Source organism: Nannospalax galili, unplaced genomic scaffold, assembly GCF_000622305.1.
Source record: "Nannospalax galili isolate Female #2095 unplaced genomic scaffold, S.galili_v1.0 scaffold253, whole genome shotgun sequence".
In the NCBI taxonomy this organism is placed as follows: Eukaryota; Metazoa; Chordata; class Mammalia; order Rodentia; family Spalacidae; genus Nannospalax; species Nannospalax galili.
Genome location: NW_008335287.1, coordinates 5,238,679 through 5,264,451, shown reverse-complemented (window position 1 = coordinate 5,264,451; position 25,773 = coordinate 5,238,679). Strand labels below are relative to the sequence as shown.

The window sequence follows — 25,773 nt, the reverse complement described above, 5'->3', positions numbered from 1 at the left end:
TAAAAAGATAGGCATGGCTTGAAAATAAAAGTTCTAAGTAGAAGAGTCGCACTGCTCATGGTATAATTTACAAAATACTTTGGTTCCTACTTAACATAAGCCTGAGATCACTTGGTTTAGAATGATAGAAGAGGTACATTATGGAAAGAACTTAAGAGTCCTACCTGTAACAAGAAAGCTGCATCTCCCAGCTCCAGCTTCGTTTATGATGCTGCAATTATAAACCCCATAGTTTTCATTGGAAAGACTCTTCACTGGGTACTCTGTATACTCCTGAGAGTCAAACTGACCGGTCCGTAACAATTTATTGCCCAAACGCCACTCATAGGTCAGCACCCGGATAGGATAGGCTCTCAGTACCCTGCAGCTCATGGTCACACTTCTGTCCTGTCCTTGCCGTATTTCCAAGAACGCTGGTTCCACTGCTGGGGGATCTGTAAGAAGACAGAATAGATGAAAAGCGAGGCTTTCAATGCGGCGACCTCATTGGCTATTCTTATGTGAGGAAGTATTTCTAAGAACACATGCTACAGCTAGAGTACAAGAGGTGGGTGGAGAACATACGAAACCAGGAATTTCATCTTGAGTGGGGAAGTACGGTTTTCTCAGTGCGGCAGCCAAATGAGCTGCATTGCTTTACAAAAGCATTTACAGACAAAGGAAACAAAATTATTTTTTTTCTTTCTAGCTGCTTCCCAGAAAAACAAAATTGACCTGTTTATTTTATTCACATTTTCAGGCACCAGTGATGCTCCAGATACAGAAACTAGTATGGGAATGGAGAGTGGGAGGGCTGGGATTCATCAGGGAATCTAACTCTTCCCAGGTGAGGCTCAGCCTGGGCTTCCTGTACTCATTTCACAAAATAGGTAGCAATTAAACAAATCTATTATCTAAATGATTTGATTTGATCTCATTTGGCTACAAGTCCATAGTATCCATGTATAAGCCTTAACAAACTTTGCAAATTATACCACAGGTAGAGATGGTTTTCAGCCCACTGTAATGGTTCATTTATTTGGCATATTTGTGATTTTTTTTCCCATATAATTAAAACTTGCTACATTAGGTACCTAACCTTTTAGTTTTTGATGATGAGATTTCCAGTATTTAAAGTATACCTATTTAAAGTATCCAAAATAGGCTTCTTTCATTATTTGAGAACCCAAAATATAATGTTTTATATGACTATTATCATAAATTAAAGTCAAGTACTGAACCTACTGATAAGACCCATTCATTCCATCAAGGAAAGTGTGCAATCACTCATGGCCTAACTGCAGGCCAATCCCACCCTTAACGAGATGTGCATGTGCTCTTTGAGAACTGTGCGGGCTAAAAACTACACAGCTGTGCCTCGTGGCCCTTATTTAAAACACTAAAGATCTGGGGAATTCAATATTCCGAGTCTGGTATCCTTTACACACTATTTTGCCCATTTAATAGTTTAGTTTTCCATTCTCATGATCGTTCTGTTGAATAATCTTTCTTTTTCTTTTCCATAAGCATTTTTAAGCTACTCTCTTCCATTTTAATTTTATTCAATTTTTGTCTTTGGAGACTTTTCTCTAAAAGTATTAAGAATGTTTTTGGTGCAGGAAAAGCATATCCTTCTTAATATGTTTCATAGTTTACCACTGAAAGCAGTGATGTGAAAGCCAATTTATGAACCTGAATTATAAAAATAATTCTGGGTAGCAATGAATGAAAATGTAGATGACATCAGTCCTCCGAAGTGATCAGGGAAGGCATTGTAAGAAAGGTGATACTCAGCCTGTTTCTTTTAGAAGACACAGAACATGTCTGGTATGAATGCCATAAAAAGAACATTCCAGGTAGAGGGGCTGTTGCATAAGGAGTGAAAAGGGACTGTTCAGAGAAAGACAAGTACTAGCAGAGCTACTGTATGAAACCCTGTTTAGGTTTGGGAGGAAATGACCAGGCAAAGGAAGAAAGTCTTTTCTAGGATACTTGAATCTCATGTTTTGGAGGTTCAGTTTAACAGTGTCAGTACTGGGGAAATTATAAATGATAAAGGATTTACATGATCAAATCCTTATTATTATTATCACTATAATTAGGAAAAATACTGTAACAAATAAGAGGACATCAACCATAGGGGACAAGATAATTAGCAGAGAAATGACAGCATTGGTAAAAACCTGAGCCATGTGAGGTCAGTGGGAAATAAGTCATATCTTAGGCAATGAGGTGGATGGTGTGTCAGTTATGCTGATGGAAAGAAAAGGACGAGCAGTTTGTTGATCAGAGAACATGTTGATTCTCTGCACACAAGAATCACAATGGTAGCAAAGTGACTTCTCTCTCTCCTTTGTCAAACATACAGGTTATGTTTGAGTCTCTCTTCTTTTGAGATATGTGTTTTCAACCCTCCACATTTGTTGATGCTTGCTGTATGGGTTGCTATATGACAGGGATATGACTCTGTGTGTGTTGTCAAAGAAGGAACGGAAAACTGTGTGAAAGTATGGTTTGGATCTATTAAGCCATGTTTGATAGGATTTATTTATTGTTTATTTTCTACATGTTCTTGCTGGATTAACTTAGACATCTCCTAAAAGGCCTTAGTTATTAAAAAATTTCTTCTTGTAATGCTGGCTGCTCTTTGTTTTACCTATTTCTAGATTATGTTATCAGGAATGTACACATTTTAGGGGGCTAAAGAGATGGCTTAACAATTAAGAGCACTAACTACTCTTGCAGAGGACCTGGATTCGGTTACCAGCACCTACCTGGCAGCTAACATGGCCCAGTCTGTGACTCTAGTTCCAGGGGAATCCAACACCCTCTTCTGACCTCCATAGGCTTTGCATAACAGGGGTACACATACATACATGCAAGCAATACACTCATACACATAAAGTAAGCATAATAAAAATTTTAAAAGAATATACTCATGGGGTTGGGGATTTAGCTCAGTGGTAGAGCGCTTGCCTAACAAGCGCAAGGCCCTGGGTTCGGTCCTCAGCTCTGAAAAAAAAAAAAAAAAAAAAAAAGACAAGAATATACTCATTTTAAATTGAATAAGTTGAAGTTTTACTACTGCAATTTTATCTTCATCTCTAAACTTTAGTTTTTTGTTTTGTTTCTTTGCGACAGGATCTCACTATATAGCCCTGGGTGGCCTGGAATTTGTCATGTAGACCAAACTGGCCTCTAACACATAGAAATCCACCTGCCTCTGCCTTGTGAGTGCTGAGACTAAAGGCGTTGCCCCACGATGCCTAGCTAAACTTTAGTTTCTCACTCTCTATTGCCTACTATTAATATAGCTTCCCGGGCATTTATTATTTAGTATTTGCATTCCATGTTTTTCAAAGCTTTTATTCTTAAATATTCAACATCTTTACATTTCAAAAGCATCTCTTCTAAAAGTTATGTGCCTAGGTCTTGCCATTTCAAGACAGCCTGAGAATCTTTTAATTTAATTTAATTTTACTTAGCATTTTATTCATATATTTTTTGATAAAATGGTATGTTACCATGATGTACTTTTTTCTAGTTTTAATTTTTGATTGCCTTCTTTTAGGCTGATGGGTTATATCATTATCCTGACTCTTTGCTGGCTACTAGTTGGAGATTTACCAATCTTTTTCTATTATTTTGATACCATTACCATGCTTCCTGAAAAATCAATAATCTGAAGATGTTTGTCATCATTAATTATCATGTTAACAAATATTACTAGGTTGTAAATTGTTGTTCTGCCTTGCTTGAAAAATTCTCTTATACATCTTCTGAACTGCTACCCTTTCTGTGTCCTAGCTCACTAACCTACTCCTTCTTAACATTGTAGATCTTCATGGTCACTTTCTTTGTATCTAAAGTCACCGTTCAGAATTCCCCATCATATCTTTATTGCTCTGATCTTGACATGCAAAAATATATTTTAGCCAGGTGTGGTGGCACATGCCTGTAGTCCCAGCACTTGGGCTACAGAGGCAGGCAGAGCTCTGTGAGTTCAAGGCCAGCCTGGTCTACATAGTGAGTTCCAAGACAGCTCAGGCTACAGGGAGACCCTGTCTCAAAAGACAAAAAAAAATGTATATTTTAATTTTGTCACTAAACCTATTTTTCAAGGCACATAGTAGTTCTTTTCATAAATATACAATCTCACTGTCTTCGGACGGCCATGCTCCTGTGGAAAGCTCAGTCTAAGCCCAGATTTCTGAACTTTCTTTTCTTCCTTCCAAAGGTCTCTTTGCCTTTGATGTCTACAGATTCCATGGAGTGTTTTTAGGTGTGAGGTTTTCATTTGCTTGTAGACTTGGAATGTCTTGGACTTATAGCTGTTGATGTAAGTTTGGTGTTTTTCATCTGGGGGTATTCTAGAAAATTCTCATCTTAAGCTCTTCAAACAAAACATCAAAATGTCTGTTCGCTTTAAATCCTTTTATGGTGACCCTTTTTCCTCTATCTACCACGTTTTTTAAATCTCTTTTTCAAATTTTGGTTTGCTTTTTTACTGTACTATATTATTAATAACTTCTGAGGAAATTCAGTTCATTAAGTCTTTCTACAACCCTGCTTAATCTGCTAACATCACTCATAGCATTTTAAATAGAGTAATATGTACTTGATCTGTAAATACTCCATGAGTGGTTTTGCAGAGCTACCATGCCACCCTCTCAGACTCCCCACGACCTGTCCATGTAGATAGGCCTGGCTTTAGTGACCTAAAACAAAGTCACTAAATTATCCTGTCTGAAAATAAATGAGGTTTAGACGGTATTTTTCAGCTGCTTTTCCATTAGTGCTCATTGTCTCTTGGTTAATTTTGACTGTGTCTATGCTTTGATGCTTTAAATGATGTTTGTTTTCTTTTCTCCATGCAAGATTCATTTCCATGAGCAATAATGCTTAGGATGGTACAAAGGTTCATGGCTACATGCCTATTTGAACCATTAGACGATATGCATATTGGTTGGTTAATTCTACACAAGGATGAACTTGTGACTAACTTTTGGGTTTCCATGTAGTTATCACTGTTGTACACTCTTGCCCTCCACAGAGAGTGTGAAGACTCCCCTGTTCACTTCAGCTTTGTTCTTACCTTGTGATACAATCCTTTGAGCTCTACTCTCTTGGAGGGGGCGTCTATCAAGAGGACACCCCACTTCTATGGATACTCTAGATTTGAAGCTCTTTATAACTTGCCCAGAGATTTCAACAAACACCACTCTCATATTTGCCTAAGTCAGCAAAGACACTCAGTAAGAAAAGATGCTACATACTGCTTTCCTAGATATTTGACTTGTTACCTGCCAGAACTTGAAGGTAAGACCCTTTTGCTGAAGACAGGACGTACTTCAGACATGGGACTTGGAACTGACCTGAAAGCCTCCTTCATGAAGGCTAGCTCTCACAGTTTCAGAGGATGCTATGCAAGCTAAGGGAGAAAACCAATTAATCGTCCAACCCCACCTTGAAGGCCTAACAACCACAACAACGGCCAGCACAGAAAACTACATTGGTGCAGTAGTGACAATTTTATTTTGGAGGTAGGCAATCAACAGATATTTAATTGGTCTTGAAGCCCATTCAGTGGGAGGAGACTCACATGGGACTGTAAACATGGCCAATACACATGGCTGGAGAGGTACTAGATCTCAGAGAAAATCCTACCTCCGTTATATCCCTAGGCAAATGTAATTTCTTACTGTATGCTAAATATGGATCCTTATATTTACATACAAGTGTACCAGTCACCACTCAAGAAAGAATATTCTTTTTATAACAGATGGAGACTATTACAGATTTCCACAATTGGCCACACAGAGAGAATAAATGTCTGAGAGATGCCCAGTCCTAACTGACACATCTACAATGGAACTTCTACACCTGAGACTCGTGGAACATATTGATGCTAATGCGTCTCTCAACTGTCACCAGCAAAGCTTTCTCATGCAATAGAAGGTGATGAATACAGAAGGTGACAAGTTGCCAAATTGTAGAGAATAAGAGACTGCAGAGTTCACATCCCTGGATAGGACTCCTATATTAAACCTCATCCACCTGGGCTCAGGGACAGTCACAGAAGAAGGGGCAGAAGGTTGTAGGAGCCAGGAGTTGGGGATTGCAGATGGCTCCATGGTTAAGGGCACTGACTGCTCTTACAGAGGACCCAGGTTCAATTCCCAGCACCCACATGGTAGCTAACAACCATCCATTACTCCAGTGCCAGGGGATCTGATGCCCTCCTCTGACCTCTGTGGACATTGCACAACATGGGTGCACTTATATACAATGCACATAAAATAAAAAGAGCCAGGAGTGGTGCAAGGCCATAAGGAAACAGAGTCTTCCAAGCCTTTGGAAATTTGTGCATATGAACTTACGGAAATGATGACAGCATGCACAAGACCCCTGAAAGCTCAGTAAGACAAAAGCTCAGCATAGAACTGGGTAATGGGCAGGAGGCCCCCAAACAAGTCGAAAAACTACTGGCAGGTGATCAGTGCTGGGTGACGGAGTATGCTGGATAGCTTCCGTCGTCAACTTGACACACCTGGGTAGAGGGAACCTCAACTGAGGAATTTCTTCCATTGGACTGGCCTGTGGCCATATCTGTGGGGCATTTTCTTCATTGTTGAGTGATGTGGGAGGGTGCAGCCCACTGTGGGCAGTGCCACCCCTGGGCATGTGGTCTTGTATTATATAAGAAAGCAGGTTGAGGATGGGCCAGGGGAGCAAGCCAGTAAGCAGCACTCCTCCATGACTTGTGGAACTTCAGCTCCTGCCTCCCTATTCCAGTCCAGGTTCCCATCCTGACTTCCCTTAATGATGAACTGTGATTTGAGAGATGTAAGACAAAAATAAACCTGCTCCTCCCCAAGCTGTCTTTGGTCAATGTTTTCATCACAGCAATTGAAAACTAAGACTATCATAGCAGTTGAAAGCAAACTAAATCAGAATTGGTATTCAGGGCTGTGGGGTATTGCTGTGATGGATCTGACAATATGTGTTTGGGAGGATTGTGGAAGTTTTAGGAGCTTTGGACTGGAAAAGTGCTTGGAGCTCAGTGAACTTCCGTGGAACTTGGAAGATAAGGCTGAAAGAGCTATAGATAGATGATGGAGGCCTGGCTTGTGAAGCTTCAAGGGGAAGCAAACACATTTCAAGACTATTTGTGCTGAATTAGAAGACATTTTTGGAAGTGAAACATTTTGTGCTTTACTGGACAAGTGATGCTGGATAGCTGGGGCTGAAAAGCAGTTGTGAGGAAGAAGAGACCAGCATCACTGAGGTGAAATCTCCTGGGAAATGTTTCAACAGGGTCAGCACACAAAAGCCATGGTCCAGAGGCTCCATCTCAGGCTGGAGCAGGACTTGGAAATGTATAAGAGTCTCCTACTTGGTACTAATTTTGAAAGCATGAAGGGTTCCTGGAGATCAGGTGAGGCTTAGCACTGTGAGAGGCCAGGAAAGATCATTGGTGAAGATGCAGCCTCAGTTTCAGTTAAAGACCCCAGCATACTAGAGATGCCAGAGTCTTGGTACAATCACCAAGGGAAGTTGTAGGTGTGGAGTGTAGCCAGCCTAAGCTTACAAAACTAATTGTTGTGTGCTGTGGACAGCAGAGCTAGAGAAGTAAAGCTGTATGAATATCCTGGATGTCTAGTCTTGAGCTACTTTACTGGACTTTGGTTTTGCTTAAGTGTGCCCAAATCATCCTTTTTGAAAAAAGACAGTACTTGTTTGGGATTTTTACAGGAGCCAATAGTTAGGAGACTATTAAGAGAAACTTCAAACTTTTAGTGTTTGAATTTTTTAATGGCTGTGGGACTTTTTAAATTACATTGTTTTAATGTTTTAATTTTAATATTGACATATCTTGAGGATAAGCAACCCATCAGTTATCTTGAAGCCTTTGAGAGGGAACTGGCACTGATTCTAACCTCTCCAACAGCTATCAAAATACCTGAAAGCAAATCCTGAATCCCCATCACTCCAGAGTCCAGCCTTGGAAGACAAAAGAAAAATGAGGAAGAACCCAATAGAGGGATGCTTTTTGAAGCAAGAAATTCCAATGGACTCTCATATGAACATTTGAAAATTGCTGTGTTCTTTTTTCTAGTTCCCTGTCTAGAACTTGTCATGCTAATTACTCTTGCCTTTACTTCTTCACATCTCCTATTCACAATTCGAGGACTTTCTTTTCACCTTAGAGATAAGCGTTATGCAATTTGGGAGTCTTTTAGATAGACCCACTGAAGGGGTACTCTAATTGCCTCATCCTGCATCCCTGTTCAGCATGGAAGAAGCCAGAGTGGTCTGCGTCCCTATCCCCTATTGGCAATTTGAGTAATCCCTTCAGAGGATGATGTGGTAAGACTAGGAGGTAGGAATTGGCTAGGCAGTTAGGGTAAAAAGACCCCAAAGAAAAGTAGCCAGTTTCTTGGCTAAAAGTCAAAATGTCCCTGGGCCTCTTAGCAATATACTCTGTTCCAAAGGCCAAAAATGTCAAAAGTATTTTGGAGCTTGTATCTAACTTTAAGAGGTTTTAGGGTTACCTCTTCAGAGGGGGGAATTTTAGAGTAGCCAAAAGCCCCATAAAAATAAATAAAAGAAAATAGAAAGGTTGTGGTTTAAAGTGATGTGTTTGTGTGTCAAGTTGACAAGGGGTCAATTGTGCTGGAGCTTTAGTGGTCAACTTGACATACCTGGGTAGTGAGACTACCAAATGAGAAATTCCCTCCATTGGATTGGTCTGTGGCCATGTCTGCAGGGTATTCTCTTGATTTTTGAGTGACATGGAAGGGCCCAGGCCACTGTGGTTGTTACTACCCCTGGGAAGATGGTCCTGTGTCGTATAAGAAAGCAGGTTGAGCACAGGCCAAGGGAGCAAATCAGTAAGCAGTTCTATGGTCTGTGCTCCAGGTTCTTGCACTGAGCTCCTACTCTGGCTCTCCTCGATGAGGAGCTGTAAACTATAAGGTGAAATAAACACTTTCCTTCACAAGTTGCTTGTAGACAGTGTTTTATCACACAAATAAAAGGCTAACTAGAATAGGGAGAGTTGACCTTTTTCAAGGGAATGATGCTAGATAGGCTGACCAGGTTCCTGTGGATGAACTCACACTGAGAGACATCTGGGTACACAAACTTGACTTATAGGCCTCAAGACATATGACAGAATGCATGAAATCCTGTGGTCAGGCTATGGGAGGGGAGCTCTAGGGGAGGGGGTCTAAATATGATTAAGATATATTATATTAAATATACAAAAATTCAATAAAAATATATCCAAAAAAGTTTGAAGATACAGCCATTGAAATGAAATGCTAAAGTGCAGTGAAAATTAATGATACTGAATCAAAGTCAAATAAGTTCAGTGAAAACACATTCATTGGAAAGTTGAATTTGTAGCAAAATCAAAAGTGTTTGTCATTTATCAACCTCTCTTAAATAATATGGTAACTTTATCCAGCAAAGATAATCCTAAAACACATACTCACTTTTTCTAGGAATGGTTTGCTCTGAGGATACTTTTATCTATCTGACATCATGAGTGATGTCAAACACTGACTTTGTGAACCAACTCTACATGTGAGCATGTTATTTGCCCTCACCAAACCAGCTACTCTTCTATCAATGGCCTATAAGGAAGTCTGGTAGTGTTGGGTTAAAATTCTTCAATACAGTATGATTTTATAAAATCCACCAGACTGAGGTATAATGCATCAATAAATTGAAGATGCCATTACTTCTATTTAAATGGCTGCAAGAAGGACCTGGGTTTCAGGGTTATTTTAGCCTCAGACAGCTAGATGATAGAGACTGGAGTTCACTCATTATAGTCCAGTGAACTCTGCCAATGGGAACTTTCCTGATATAAGACTCACTTTTAGCGTACTGGATATTAATGAGCTTAACACTTCACTCTTTAGAATACCTAGTGAGAAGGACCATCCTCAACAGTCATGATGAAGTGCACAGTGCAGACTGCAGGTGATAACGAAAGAAGCTGCAGGACTGAAAGTGTACAAGATCACTGTTCTCATTCAATTGCTTTTTATGGTCTAAGAGTTATTCAGGGGCTGGAGAGATGACTCAGGAGTTAAGAGTACTGACTGTTCTTGCTAAGGACCCGGGGTTGAGTCCCAGCACCCACATGGTGGCTAACAACCATCTGGTAACTCCAGAGCCAGGGAAATTTGACAACTTCTTCTGACCTCCTCGGCCTTTGCACAACATGGGTACACTGACATACATGCAGGCAATACACTCATATATATATAAAAGATAAATAAAATGTAAAAAAATTATTCAGTGTACTTTATTATAAGATATTTAATACTAATGGATGATAGATAAAAACAGCATGAAAAAATATCCATATCCACTTACATGTATGAAATGCTTAGGTAGGATTACTTGAGAGAAATAAGTCACTCTTTTGCTTTCAGTTAAACAAAATAGTTCTTTTGGGGTGGGGATTTGAAGGAGGATTTCACTACGGTAGCCCTTACTGGCCCTGTGTAGACCAGACTGACTTCAAACCCACAGAAATCCCCTGCTTTTGCCTCCCTGTTGCTGTAATTAAAGGGGTGAGTCGTCATGTCCAGCACCAGAAAATGATTTTTAAAGTATCCACTCAATTAAAACATCTACTTCAAGTTATTTTAAATACTATTAAAATAAAACTACATTTGGTGATAATGAGTATTTATACAGCTCTTGGCATTGTGTTAAGCTATTCATACAGATCTTTTCTTTGTGACAGTAACCCATTTTTTACAAGAAGCTAAAAATTAAAAATTAGAAGAGTTAAGGATGATTACCCACCTAAAAATGGCAGAATAAGTATTAAAGCAAAGCAATTTGGTCTCAGAATGTGTTCTCTCCATGCCAATTTATGTTTCATTATTTTGGAAAAAGGTTATCATCATTTTATGGTATAATTCTTCCCCCTCAAAGAGCATCATGAATAGACGTTGGCCCACTCACACTGACACTGTAGTGAGAATGAGAAATTAGGTTTTGGGGAATATAAAATTATTGGGACAAAGCTTATAGGATAAAGAAAATAAATGTTAGTAATATATTTCAAAACAGAATCTACTTGGAGTTTAGGTAGAATTTTATGCAAGTGATTAAACACATGGATGCCCATGGTGACTGTTATAGGTCAGGAGGTGAAAGTGCAGCTATAGAGCCATGAAGGGCTTCAGCAGGGATAAGCCCATTAAATAACAGGGGCTAAACTGATTCTGAGCTTAGAATCTGCTTTCCTTGTACCTACTGGGTCAAGCTGTCTGGCCAGTGTTCTGAATGGGAGACAGTGCTAATGTTCAGATGCATATAAGCTGCCTAATTTAGGATGATATATAAGGTAATGCAGTACGAGTGAAAAGCTGAATTAGTAGCATTTCTTTCTTAACAGATGGATCAGAGAATAGTTCACAAGTTCTTTTAACACTGTGTAAAATAAGCTTCCGCTATGATTTCTGGACGACAATGAACAGTTTCAGATGAGTGAGCAAAGTGTACGTGAGGCGCTCAAGAGATGGCTCAGTGGTTAAGAACACTGGTTGTTCTTGCAGAAGACCTGGGTTTGAATCCCAGCACCTGTGTGGCAGCTAACAACTGTCTGTAACTCCAGTTCCAGGGGATCCCACAGTCTCTTCTGTCCTCTGTGGGCATTGCACGACACGGGTGCACTTACCTACATGTAGGCAATGCATGCATACACATAAAATAAAATAAGGAAAACATTTAAATAAAAAACAAAGTGTACTTGAAATAAAAATTGACTATTTAAAGAAAGTAGAAAATAGTAAAAGTAATACTGATGACATAAGTATAGCCTATTTGGAAGGCTATGTGATGAAGGGAACTGAATATGCGAAGAACCGTCTTTAGCTACTTAACAGTTAAACGAAGAAAATGACCTCCATATCTGAAGGCTTCACCTTAACAACAGTCCTGGCTACCTAGCCAATGGAGCAGGTGCTGCTAAACAAGTGCACATTAGAGTTATTTCTTCTTAAGCAATACCCTCTCAAATCAAAAGACTGCCCCAATAGATCACTTACCATTTATTCTTTTTCTGGGTTTAAAGAGAGTAGGGAAATTTTTATTTAAATAATTTAGAAATCCACTATTTATAAGAGAAAGCCCAGAAGTGGGAGTAGCAAGTCGGTGAAATAAATTCTTTCATTGTCTAATAAAAATAACACAGTATATTTAATGTGTGACCACACATCTGTTCATGAACACGTGAGGCTCTGAGAGGATGGTGCCTTTGAAACCATGAAAGATCCTCACTCTCATACATACCTTGACCTACATATCTCTTCCAGTTCCCTGCATCTGAGTTGTTTCTTTACAACAAGCTAATGTGCAATTAAGGCATTTTTATTCTTGTTATATATTCTAGAGAATTATTAATCTAAAAGGATGGATAGCCATGAGAGCTAGTGAATTTTTGGGTGGTAGGATAATTATATGGGATCTGAGACTAGGGTTGCTCTTGGTGGACTGAGTCTTTTACCTGGCAAATCTACACTAACTCCAGGTAGCTACTGTGAAATACTCAAGTTAGTTGGTAAATACCCAGGTGGTGTCAAAGAACAAAATTTGATGTAGAAATCACACCACAAAGCAACAAGAAAGTTTTTAAATAGTCTAATTTATATGGTAGAAAAATAGACATGGAAGGCTGTATTTACAAAAGATATCAATAAATTTGTAGGAATGAATGTTGAAGACAAAGTGAGATTGTAACTTTTTTTATAGTTAATCTCCTCTGCATTAATGTATTAATACATTTCACAAGGGTACCTCATTTAATCCTGAAAACAACTCTGTAAAATATTATCATCTCCCTTTTTGTTAACAGAAAAGAAGCTTCTCCTAAGGCACTATGTTCTCAAGCACCTTAAATTCATTCTAGGTCACAGACTTTAGATCTAAAACCAAAGCACACGATTTCAGAGTCTAAAGCTATGCAACTGTTAGAAAATGATGTAAGAGCTGGGCGTGGTGGTGCACGCCTTTAATCCCAGCACTTGGGAGGCAGAGGTAGGAGGATCTCTGTGAGTTCGAGGCCAGCCTGGTCTTCATGGTGAGTTCCAGGCCAGCTGGGGCTACAGGGAAACGCTTTCTCAAAAATATCAAAAAAATATTTAAAAATACAAAAGAAAATTATGTAAGAGAAAAATCCAGACAGCCTGAGATGGGTTTTTAGATGGTCCATCAAAGGTACAGTTCATGAAAGAAATGATTGATAAGCTAAACCATATTAAAATTGAAATTTTATGCTTTCTAAAAGACACTGTCCAAAACATAAAAAGACCAAGTGTAAACTAGAAAGAAAATATTTTTCAAGACATATACCATAAAGGACTGCTAACCAAAATATACAAAGAACTCTTTTTTGTTTGTTTGTTTAGTTTTGAGACAGGGTCTCCCTGTAGCCTCAGCTGGCCTGGAACTTGCTCACAGAGATCTGCCTATCACCATACCCTGCAACAAAGAACTACTTAATTGTAAGAAAAAATAATTTGTTTTTTAAAATGGGCCAGAGATTTTAACAGGTACCTTAAGTGATATCTCATAAAAGAAGGCAACAGGCAGATGAAAAAATTTTGCATGCCATCTGTCATCAGAGAAACACAAATTAGAATCAAAATGAGAAACTAATATATGCCTATTAAAATTTCCAAAATCTAAAATATGGTCAACATGAAATGCTGCTGAGGATATAAGGCCACAGCAAATTTCATTCATTGCTTGTGAGAATATAAAATGGAGTAGTTTGGCAGTTCCTTATAAAACTGGATATATCCTTATCAGATGATATAACAATTTCATAAGCATTTATCCAAAGGGCTTAAACCGTTATAGTCACACAAACACTTGTGTGGAAGTCTAATAGCACTTTCATTTATAACTGCCTAAACTTTCAAGGAACCAAAAAAATGATTGTGCAGGTGAATGCACAAACAGAATGTGGTGTAAGCAGACAGATGGTGCACTATTCAAGCACAAATAGGAACAGTTATTAAGACACAAAGATATTAGGAATGCAACACAGTATTACAAGGTGAGAAAAAGCCACTATATTAAAAAATTAAATGAGAAGGGCTCTATCCATATGATTTTCTAGAAAAGACAAGAGCCATGTAGACAGGAGAAAAAGCAGTGGCTGCTAGGGATTGCCAGAAGAAGGAGAGGTTAGTAGGCAAAGCAGAGGACTTTGAGGGCAGTGAAAATATTCGGTATGATGTTATTGTGCTTGGATGCTTCCTGTTAGAAATCTGTCCAAATCCATATGTGCAAATTCAAGAGTAAATATTAAAGCTTACAAAAAGTAAACATCCAAAAGCTCGTTTTAATAAAATACTACTCTCAGAAAGAACAATTCTAATTAGAATAAAATAGTACGTAACAGAGAAAGATTTTTTATGTTTTTTCTAATACAGCAATAAAATAAATATTGTATGTTCATAATAGGTATATTTAATACAAAATTATTTACACAAGAGTCATATTTGAAATGGTAAGTGATTATTTTAGAGTACTCTAATGAGGGAACTTTCCAGAACACTGGGCAAGCGGCTGAGGGGCTCCAGCTACCTGTCTTACACATATCCTGGGTATCTGTCTCTGGCCCTAGCCTGCTCACTAGCTGTGGAAAAAGAGATTGTGACTATACTGTTTTGGAGTCAAAACCGATGTTACCCAGGAAGAACTGAAAAAGGCTTATAGGAAACTGATTTTGAATTACAATTCTGTTAAGAATCAAAATAAAGGAGAAAGTTTAAACAGATTTCTCAAGCTTACCATGCTGTGATTCAAAAAGAAATATGTGATAAGGAAGTAGTAAGCAATTAAAGAAGGTAAAGAGGGCAGAGGTGGTGGGAATCTTCCCTCCTGTCTTCTTTGGTATGGGTTTTGGAGGAAGGGAAAGGGTGCAGAAAGAAGAGGTCAAATGATGTGCATCACGTCTTGGGGTGCTTCAAGGTTTACACAATGGTGCAACAAGAAAGCCATCTCTGCAAAAAAAGCCATGATTTGTGACAAATGTGAAAGCCAGGATGGTAAGAAATAAGCAGGACAGTGCTGTGTCCGCTGCTGAGGTACTTGTATGAAGTTAAGGGTTCCTCAGGTAGGGATGGGGAGCAGTTTAGCAAATTCAGTCTGTGTACATGAAATGCCAGTACCACGGAGAATGGATCAGTCCTAAAGATGATGGAAAATCTTCATTCTGTTGTATGTCATGTACGAGTTCACAGTCAGCTCCTTTTAGAAACACCAATAGTTGGTAAATGCTTAACACAGTGTATGAGCTTGTGTGTAGCAACACCTAACGACAGGCAGGCCTAAACCTGTTTTAAAATAAAAGACAAATGAATAAGACTAAATATGTGCTCATTCAAAACTTGATTTCAAATTTTGTTTATAGACAATGAGGCCACAGTGCCGTACTTTCATTTAAGAAATTCACAGTGGTTATAAAATTTATTTCCAGAATTCAAACAACTGAAAAACGATTGCCTCAAGTATCTTTTAACAGGTGTTAGGATCTAGTTGACCTATTCACACAGTAGAAAAATGATTTCCAAAAAAGGATGGATTGAGGAGGTGCAACAGTTCACCAAGAATTTCAGAGCAGAGTCTTGAAAAGCTAGAAGATCTAATGTTTTTTATTTAATTTTATGCTCAGGAAGTAAAAAAATCAATGTGTAAAACATTTACCAAGAGATTGTTCAAGTTGTAGAGGAATTAAGAGGAATTGAGAAAGTATTTCATAAAGGGTGAATTTAACTGAAAATGAAACTTTGGACAGGATATGGAATATTTACATGACCAAGACCATTCCTCATGTGTCATTGAAAAGTAACTTCAGAACATTTAAAATTTAAAAGCCAGTCTTTTCTTTTTTTCTTTATCTTTTTAAAGTGAATTTTTTAAATATTTTATTTATTATGGATAGTTGTTAGCTGCCATGTGGGTGCTGGGAATCAAACCCTCATCCTCTGCAAGAGCAGCAGGTTCTCTTAACCACTGAGCCATCTCTCCAGCCCCTTAAATTAATTTTTACAAATTTTATGTGTATGACTATATTGCCTGTGTGCCTTTAAGTGTACCCATGTCATGTCATGCAGTGCCTATGGAAGCCTGACGAGGGCACTGGATTCTCTGGAAATGGAGTTGCAGATGGTTGTTAGCTGCCATGTGGGTGCTGGGAACTGAACCTGGTCATTTGTAAGAGTAACCAGTGCTCTTAACTGCTAAGCCATCTCTCCAGCCCCCATTTTTGTCTTTTTGAGAATAGGTCTCCTGTAGCCCCAGCTGGCCTGGAACTCACTATGGAGACAAGGCTGGCTTTGATCTGCCTCCCAAATGCTGGGATTAAAGGCATGCACCAGCACAGCTGGTTTAAAAGCAAGTACATCTTACCTCCTTCAAAAGTACCCTCCCTTTTTCTGTGCTCAGTTTTACTAGTCAGTCTACAATCCCAGGCCATCATTTTTTTTTTTTCTGTGAGTGATTTCAGCTGTCAATGAAAATGTTACAATGAGATGAATTTGAAATTTAAAAAGAATGCTAAATTTCTGTTACATTTTTTCTTAAAGAAAATTTAAGGCTGGAGAAATGATTCATCAGTTAAGAGCACTGGCTGCTCTTGCAAAGGTCAGGGTTTGATTCCCAGCACCCACATGGTGGTTAACAATCTTCTGTAACTCCAGTTCCATGGGAATCCAGTACACTCTTCTGACTTCCATGAGCATTGCATGACACAAGTGCACTTACATACATGCAGACAGTGCAATCATATACATAAGAAAATATAATAAATGAAATATTTATAGAAAAGAGAGAATATAAACGATGTAGCCTAAACTAAGGAAGATAAAAACTGCATTGCCTTCTTTATATGTGGATCCTAACCTATAATGTATACATGAATAAATATAAACATCTGTAAGTGTGGGTATAGTTTAACGTTAAAAAGGAGGCTAGAAAGAACACAGGCAAAAGAACATGAGTTAAGAAAGAACATATAAAGCTAATTGTGTTTCTAGTTTCAACCCTGCAATTTATATATATACTTGATAGTGAAAGTGTAGGATCTTAAGTGGCGTTCCATTCCTTCAGAATGACCACTCTGGCTGTAAAGAAGTTCACTGAGTTGCATAGAATTTGGAAATGGGCTAGTATTTGTTTTCGTGCCTACTGCAATCTAGCTGTAAAATGTTTTTAATTCTGTGTTCATTACACTCGTGGGAATTTATTTGAAAAAAAAGGCAGAAAAATATTAATATGGAAAAAGACACTCAACAAAAGCAGCTAGTTTTTTATGCTCACAGTAGTCATAATTAGACAGTGTATTGTATTTCTATACTGTATAATGAAGGATAGCCTGGTCTACCAGCCAGATGGGGTTATAGGGAGACCCTGTCTCTAAAAACAAAACAAAAAATGCTGTTCTTAAATCTACAGAAATAGAAATTAGGGAAGTAATTTGGGGAAAATCATGTAAAGTATTATTAAAAATCTTAATGCTATTGCAAAATCTAATATTAGGCATAGAAGATGAAGTGCTGTTCCAGCCTCAATGGTAAGACCAGACAGGTAACAGGCTCTGCCCAGATATAAGAGAGAGGAGAGAGAGGGAAGACCTGCATGTTTTGTTTTGTTTTGTTTTGTTTTGTTTTCTGTTTTTGTTCATGTTTTTCTTCAGTGTTTTCTAGTTAGTAGATACTGTGATTATTTTCTTTGCGGATGAAGGATTCTCTTTGTTCATTTTGTATCTGTGTATAAAAATTCCCACAAGAAAAAACAAACAAAACAAAATAAAACACTAATATAATGCCAAATGGTTATAGTGGAAGAAGTAAAATCATGCCATCATACAGTTATCACACCTTAATATACCTTTTGCTTATTAAACTAAGATAAAGGCTGAAGAAAATGTCAGGAACCACTCATGTATAACTCTTTAATTGTCCTGCAAAATGGGTTCTTTATTTACTATAATTTAAGAAAAGCTTCCACCACACATATGAATATTCAAGTAGTATATTAAGCAGATTTGCATAGGAGGGAAAGTTATGGGCAGTGATTTAGATAGCAGTGCTAAGCTTCTATAGGACTTTAAATACTCTAAGCCAATCAGAAGCTACCCCCATGTAAGAGTAAGGACCAGAGAACAAAATCACTCTGGGTTGTGTTTTAAATTCTTTCTGTGAAGTCATTGTGATGCTGATGGTTCACTTTGGTGGGTTTTCACTGTGACCAGGAAGGACTGTTCTGATTATCTCTGCCCAAAGTGCAGATGCTGATTGATGCTGCCTTTTCAAACACCAGAAATTTTACAGATTCCTTATTAACAGTGCAAAATCTTTCCTGAAGAATGGCTCAGAGAGGCAAGATAATATTTTTATCCCCAAAAACCTTCAGTGCTTTGGTAACTGTGTATTTATTTATTTTTAAATACAAGTTTGCAATATATGGTATTTCCTATACTTGCTATATATAAGATACTTTGACTATGCTTACAAACACAGTTGGGTCAGTGTACAACATTGTCGTTTTGTAAAATTATAAGTATTTCAAATTCTGAGAATTTTTTAGCACTTCTGATTTAGAGCCTTTGCTATTTTGTTTAAAAAGCAGCACATGTTATGTGAATAAATATGTAGTGCAACTGTGGAGAACCGTGCATGACATCTTAGCTACCCTTTAAGAAAATAGAAAAATATATGTTTATAAAATTTTAACACTACTATAAGTAAATCAGTATTGTAGTCATCATGGGAAACAGATTCACAGTCCATCTCTGCACAGGGTTTATGGTGTAGGTCAGGAAGCCAAGGCCGGATTATAAGAACATTTAAACAATGGAGAAGTGGGATGGAATTTCAGGATCTGCAAGTGCAGGTGGCACTGTGCAGAAAGGAGTACGCCTGCTCTAGGTTTCCACTAGAGTATTGTGTGGGATGCAGTGACCACAATGTCTATGGCCTGATTTTTAAAGAAATACTTTGAGTGATGAGAGAGGAAGTAGTGAGTATTAATGACTTTGCTGGTTGCTATAACCAAATAAACCTAGAAGCAACATAGAAGAGGGAGACATAGCACCTGGGAGCAAGTGTCCAAAAACATGAACCCAAGGAGGGCATTTTATAATCAAACCAAAACACAGGGAGAATTGTAGGAAAGTGCCTTTTACTGTGCAGAAGGGCTAGGACTGCAAATCCGGATGCTGCGCGCTTCCAGCCACTATGTTAGCAGGTGGCCTTTGTTTCTCTGAAAGTTTGAGACTCACCACAGAGGAAAGCACTGCTACTGGGGAACTGTTGTTTTAATTACTAAAAGTACTTTATTTGTGAACAATCGGAGATGGAGGATTTTAGCTGTATGGAATTTTACTTTTACCTGGGAAGTTTTACAAATCTAAAGAAATACATTTTTATTCTTTTGAAAAGTTAACTTATAAAAAAAAGTCTGCACTGCTTTAAATTTCAAAACATATAACGCATTAAACCTAGGCATTTTCAAGGTTCTCAGTGATAGGCAGGTGCCAATGCTATTAAGAGAAAGGAGGGTTGCTCTCAAGGGAAGAAAAGAAAATTCTTATAGTAAATGAATTTTTATTAGCTGTTATTCTAGTTTGCCTTCATTTGCTGTGACAAAACACTCTGACCAATACCAACTTGGGGAGGAAAGGGCTTATTTGGCTTATATCTCCTGGGTCACAGTTCATCAGTGAGGGAACCCAAGGTAGGAACTCAATGCAGGAATCTGGAGACAGGTCATGGAGGGACACTGCTTTCTGGCTTGTTCTCCTGGACTGTGCTCAGTCTGTATATAATACAGGACCACCTGCCCAGGGGTGGCACTACCCATAGTGGGTTGGGCCCTCCCACATCACTCAACATTTAAGAAAATGACCCATAGACATGGCCACAGGCCAGTCCAATGGAGGAAATTCCTCACTTGAGGCCCCTTCTGCTCAGGTCTGTCAAGTTGACAGCTAAAGCTATCCATTAAAGCAGTCCAGAAAAAGCAAGGACAGGCAATCTGAAAACATGGCAGGGCCGGGATGAGGGAAGTGATGATACAGAGAAGAGGGAAGGAGAAGGCTATGCCTTTAGCACCCGGGAGAGACATTTAACGTTCAGCAATGAAGGTCGGGCAGCAGGTGCATGGGCAGAAGAGGAAGAGGGCTTTGGATAAAGAGTGAGGAAGGTCAGAGAGTCAGGAACTCATGCTTCCACTTTTGAGCAGGATTTGAAAAGAAAAGAGAGAGAAAAGGAATAGGAAAAGTGGAGGTGGGAAGGCTTAGCAGTGCTGCATGGCAGAAGTTTTCTAAGTGGTTGCTCCAAGGGAGAGGCTTCTGGGAAGGATTAAGTACATTATCTTATTAGGGGGATATTTTTTTCTCCCACTGCTTTGGCATGTTTTCAGGTGATTGGCCAGGTGACTGACAAGCCAAGCATATATTCACTCTTAAGAGAAGGGACAAGAGTATTCCGTATTCTAATTTAGGAGACAGTCAGAACGTCCTATCTCTATCCAGAGGTAGAACTCAGATTTCATTCTTCTGACTAGGAGGAAGTAGATTACCTTCAACGAGCCTCAAAAAAGCCCTGATACTGCCACCCTTTCATGTGGTAACTGAAATCATAAGGGTGGGCAGTTGTTTACCTTTCTAAATGTTACTGGAAAATGGGAGGTGTGGTCCAAAGACAACCCCAGGGAAGGGCTTAATCCTCTATGGATTACACAATTGCCTTTTAGTGTCAGCAATAATTTCTTAAAATTTAATTTATTTATTTGTCTTTATTTTATGTGCATGAGTATTGTGCCTCCATGTATGAAACTGCACCTGTGTCATGCAATATCCGAGAAAGCCAGCAGAGGGAATCAGATCCTTTGGAATTGAAGTTATGGATGGTTGTTAGCTGCCATGTGGGTGCTGGGAACCAACCCAGATCCTCTGCAAGAGCATCCAGCACTCTTAACCACTGAGCTATCTCTCCAGCCCATCCAGAAGAATTTTACAAAAAGAACACATCTTTAAATGTATTTCCAGAGGAGTGTCATTGAAAATTTACTGTTAAAGGTGGTCATATTACCAAAGCATTATTAAAGATCTGAAAAGCAAATGTTATGTATTTCAGTAATTGTAATTTTCCAATATCCCAATCTCCCTAGGAATGAATTTCAGTTCCTCTTTGGTTGTAGTCCTTTTCACTGATAACCAATCCATTGAAAAGTTTCAAAATCTTCAGACTTTTGGTACTCTGCATATTGAAAAAGAATAGATTCAGCAATGCACCAACTTTTAATTACCATTATATTTCTTAATTTTGCCATTCAAAACAAAAGGAAGATGATGAAAATCTGTTAATTCTGTTCAACAAATTGTTAGACTCATCTTATCTACTTACTTAAGGTTATAGATTTGACATTGGTATTGATATTAGTAAGTATAAACATAATGACACAAGCATTTTAGAAGTGGTGAACAGGTCTATTGCTCTAATAAATTTGTTGATCTATTTTGTGTGACTACACTGGATCAGGTCCCAGGAGAACTCTGCATTTCAACCCCTCTGCTGCAGACCAGCCGCAGCATCTTCAGTCCTGCTTCTTTTCATATAATGCTGAAAACATCAAACTATCGACAGCACTTCAGTTTTCAAATGAATAACTGACATCAATTTCCAACTCTTCAACTTTTGTAGAGCACAGGAATTATTACCTCTGTAACTACTTCTATTTCTAGTGTATTTCTTTTCTATTTTTCATCGATCTTTATAAATTATTTGCTATGATTTCTTTAAGCTTCTCTTATCTTTACTTAACAATGGTCTTCCAAAAATACCTTTTGTGGGGCTGACTTTTGTGAAAAGGACATAATCTGGACTAATGACTTTTAATTATCCCCAGAAAAATCATATGCTCATGGGGGCTTGAGAGATGGCTCAGCAGTTAAGGGCACTGGCTGCACTTGCAGAGGATCCAGGTTCAATTTCCAGTATTCACAAGGTGACTGACAACCATCCGTAGCTTCAGCACCAGGGGAATCCTAATGTCCTCCTCTGACCTCCATGGGCATTGTACAACACAGGTGCACTTACATACATGTACAATATACTCATATACGTAAAAGAAAAATAAATAAAATATTTTTAAAAATTTAACCCAGCACTTGGGAGGCAGAGGCAGGCTGATCTTTGAGTTCAAGGCCAGTCTGGTCTACATAGTGAATTCCAGGACAGCTGGGGCTACAGGGAAATCCTGTCGCAAAAAGACGAGAAAAAAAAAAAAACGTGATCTTGTGTACTGTGACCTGGACACCTGATCTCGCTTCCTTGGTAACTTCAATTTGGTGCTCCACCCACAAAGATAATGAATGAATGTGGCTATGCTTGAAAATTAACATATCACAACCCTGAAAGGCAACACATCCATCTCTACTGCACACAGTAAGGAATGGGAAGGATGACTGACCTGGGATAAATGAAACATTCCAGACCTAGGGATGAAAAAGCCCAATGGTCTGTTAAGATTAGGGTGGGGCCAAACTTATACTTCTGAAATTGAATCTCCAGAAATCATTTTGAATAAAAGTATGGGTGGGTCTGACTTGAGGCCCGAGTTCCAGAGAAAAGGGTTTCAAGGATAGCTCCATCAGCACAGTTCCAGGAAATAGATGGTTCCAAGAGATATCTTGAGGAAAGAATGTCCTCTGAGTTTTGGCCCAGCCTTAAAAACTAAATTTAAGAGTCATACATTTTTCTCAGGTGATTGTTTTCTTGGCATAGTAATCCCTTAACCTTTGATCTAGGCTGTGGATTAGCACAGGGACGAAGGCCACGCTGAAGGCTGTGACTTTAATGTGGAACATTTCTTTGGTTAATTTGTCTTCTTTTAAACGTGCTTTATCTTCTTTAAGATCGCTAAGCACAGTATTTCTACTTATCCCAAAGATACACAAAACATAATCAGAATATATCGAAACAGCAAATAAATGGTCCTTGATCTGTCTGTGACTGGTTCATCAATCTCATTAGTGGTTTCTGGGGTCTCCTGTATCCACCTTGCCCCATCACATTTCTCAAGAACACATACCTAGTACATACATTCCACTAGTTAAAAGTCAGACACAGCTGATCTATGGCACTTCAGAATTGCTTCACTATTGAACCGGATCTGCTCTGCCAACCATAGCAAAATATTGTGATAGAGAAACATTTGCAACTGCCAACATTTGAAAGAATCAGGAATTACTTTCATGCTTTAATTTTCTGTTATCAAAAATACAAATTTTGCCAGTCATGGTGGCACAGGTCTTTAAATCTAGCACTTGAAAGGCAGAGGCAGCAGGTTCTCTGCGAGTTCAAAGCCAGCCTGGCATACATAGAAAATTTGAGGCAAGTCATAGTAAAATTCTGTCTCAAAACCATTCCCCAAAATAAAAGAGAAAGAGAAAAACTCAATTTTTTCCATATCTCCATTTTCTGTTTTTCTCTTTCATATCTAGTACTCATTATTCTTACGCCAAAGTTAAGGTTAGACATAATAATGGCCATTATAAATTACAGTTAACCCTGAAGCTCCAAGTAGATATTTGCCAAATTTACTATGAAATATTGTCCTCACTTGGAATTGTTCTGTAAATATTCATCCGTGAACTTTGCTTTTCCTTTAGGGCTTCTGAGGAGAATTATGACACAATTCAGAAGAAAAGCACACAGGTACTAGAGGTCTCCACCTGCTTCTCAAGCTGACAGGTTAGATTCCAGCTTCTCAAACTGTGGCTTTTGACCCCATACGGATCATGAAAAAATTGAAAACAGTAAATGTTTATAAACGCACAACACCCCAAAATCAATTTAAAATCAAACATGGAACGAGACCGCAACATTCCTCCAGCGCTTTTCTGTGTTGCATCGGATGACTCTGCACAGTGTCGGTCCCTAGCAAACACACAGCATGTGCACTGTGTATGCTATCTACTTCCCAAACCCAACCAGCACTGCCTGAAACACCTCAGCCCCAACTTGAAACTGTTTCATGTTATGAACTGCAGTGTTTTTATTATTCATGCAAATTTTTCTGCTCTTATAGAAACATCAAGGTTATTCATCAAAAGAAGGACTACTGGAAAATACTGAGGAGTCTCTGTGTCCAGCAATGTCAAGTATCAGCTAAAACAGCATAAACAAGCACACCCTTCTGATTAATAGGAAATTTGTTTTCATTATTAACAAACGGTAAAAGCATATGAATGCCAAATAATTTTTAAAATAAACTTCTCTTGACTGGAGAGAGAACTCAGCAGTTAAGAGCACTGACTGTACAGAGGATATGAGTTTGATTACCAGCACCCACATGGCAACTAACAATTGTCTGTAACTCCAGTTCCAGGATATCCAATGTCTTCTTCTGACCTCTGAGGGCATTGTATGACATGGGTACACTTATATATGTGCAGGCAATACACTCATACATATAATATACAAAATAATAACTAAAAGATTTTTAAAATTCTCTAATTTTATTATCAGTAAATATTTTATATGTTAATATTTTATGTATCACTGTATATGGAAATATATAAAAATTTCTTGAGTAAAAAGGGGTCACAAATGGAAAATGTTTAAGAGGCCCTTGGGTTAGAGAACTGGGATCAAGTCATAGACCTGTTCCATGTCTCTATTTTGGGAATTTTTGATGTACATGTTCCTTGTCTTTATCAATGAGTATCAATGTTGTTTGTTTGTTTGTTTGTTTGTTTTAGACAGTTTCAGGGAGTGTGCAAAGTGGCCTCAAATTTGCTATGTAGCTCTATTGTCCTTGAACTCCTGACCTTCCTGCCTCCACCTCTCAAGTGCTGGAATGATAGGTGTGTGCTATGAAGCTTGGCTTTAATCAAGGAGTCTTTCTGAAGATGAATGAAATAAGATGTGAAAGTAGTTACAAGTAATTTGTTGAACTGAATGAAGCTGACTCTAGAGGATTTTGCATTTATATGAATGTAATCATGTTTCTAAGCTTTGAGGTACTATGGAATGCTGAATTTCTTTAGTCAGATTAAACTCCAGTTAAATATGCTTTGCTTCTTTTTAATGTTAGAGGGTTTTTGTTGAAATGATATTTGGCATGAGTAAGCCTTTAATTTTTGGAGAAATGTCAGTTTTCTTGAAAGCATACTTATTCCTTAGCCTGACTTATAGAAAACTCAAACACGGCTCTAGACCACAGTAAAAAGTCTACTCTTGAAGTTAAGCAATGAACGTGGCATCTTTCCTGACACCTGAGCAAACCTTGGCTTGAATAGTTTACTGTGGGGCTAAAAGAGGTGAGCACCAGTGGTTTCTAAGAGTTCTAAGATACAGTGATCGTGAAAATAATGGAGGTCAAAGGTCATCAGTCACAGATCTCACATTTTTAGTCATCAGGAACTTTGAAGAGGGAGACAACTGATGTCAGAATTAGAGATCTGGACAGTGTATCTTCTGGTGCTAATTTGGCTGCTGTTCAGAATCAGTGAACATTAGTTATGGGTAATTAGGAACTTTCTCTATAAGGAATAAAAGACTTTAAGCCTTTTTGTTTCTTTTTTAATAGGAAATAAACTTTATTTATCTGATCCTGAGATGACATGGCCAACAGTCACAGAGCTGCATACAATAGGGTTTTGTATTGACTGTTTACAATTTACAGTAGTATTTTTTGTCTCTGAAAAATATAAGTACAAAAGCTAGGTAAACAACGAAGCAC

At 38.3% G+C, this 25,773-nt stretch overlaps 1 protein-coding gene across 3 annotated transcripts in view; it reads right to left on the bottom strand.

Moving 5' to 3' along the window:
- Positions 1–25,773, bottom strand: part of Mdga2 (MAM domain containing glycosylphosphatidylinositol anchor 2) — an 899,633-nt gene that overhangs the window by 149,488 nt on the left and 724,372 nt on the right. For all 3 annotated transcript variants that reach the window (XM_008829871.3, XM_029561983.1, XM_029561984.1), the window contains one exon: positions 165–434. In XM_008829871.3, coding sequence (XP_008828093.1) covers positions 165–434 — 270 coding nt within the window. The remainder of the gene's footprint in view (positions 1–164; positions 435–25,773) is intronic.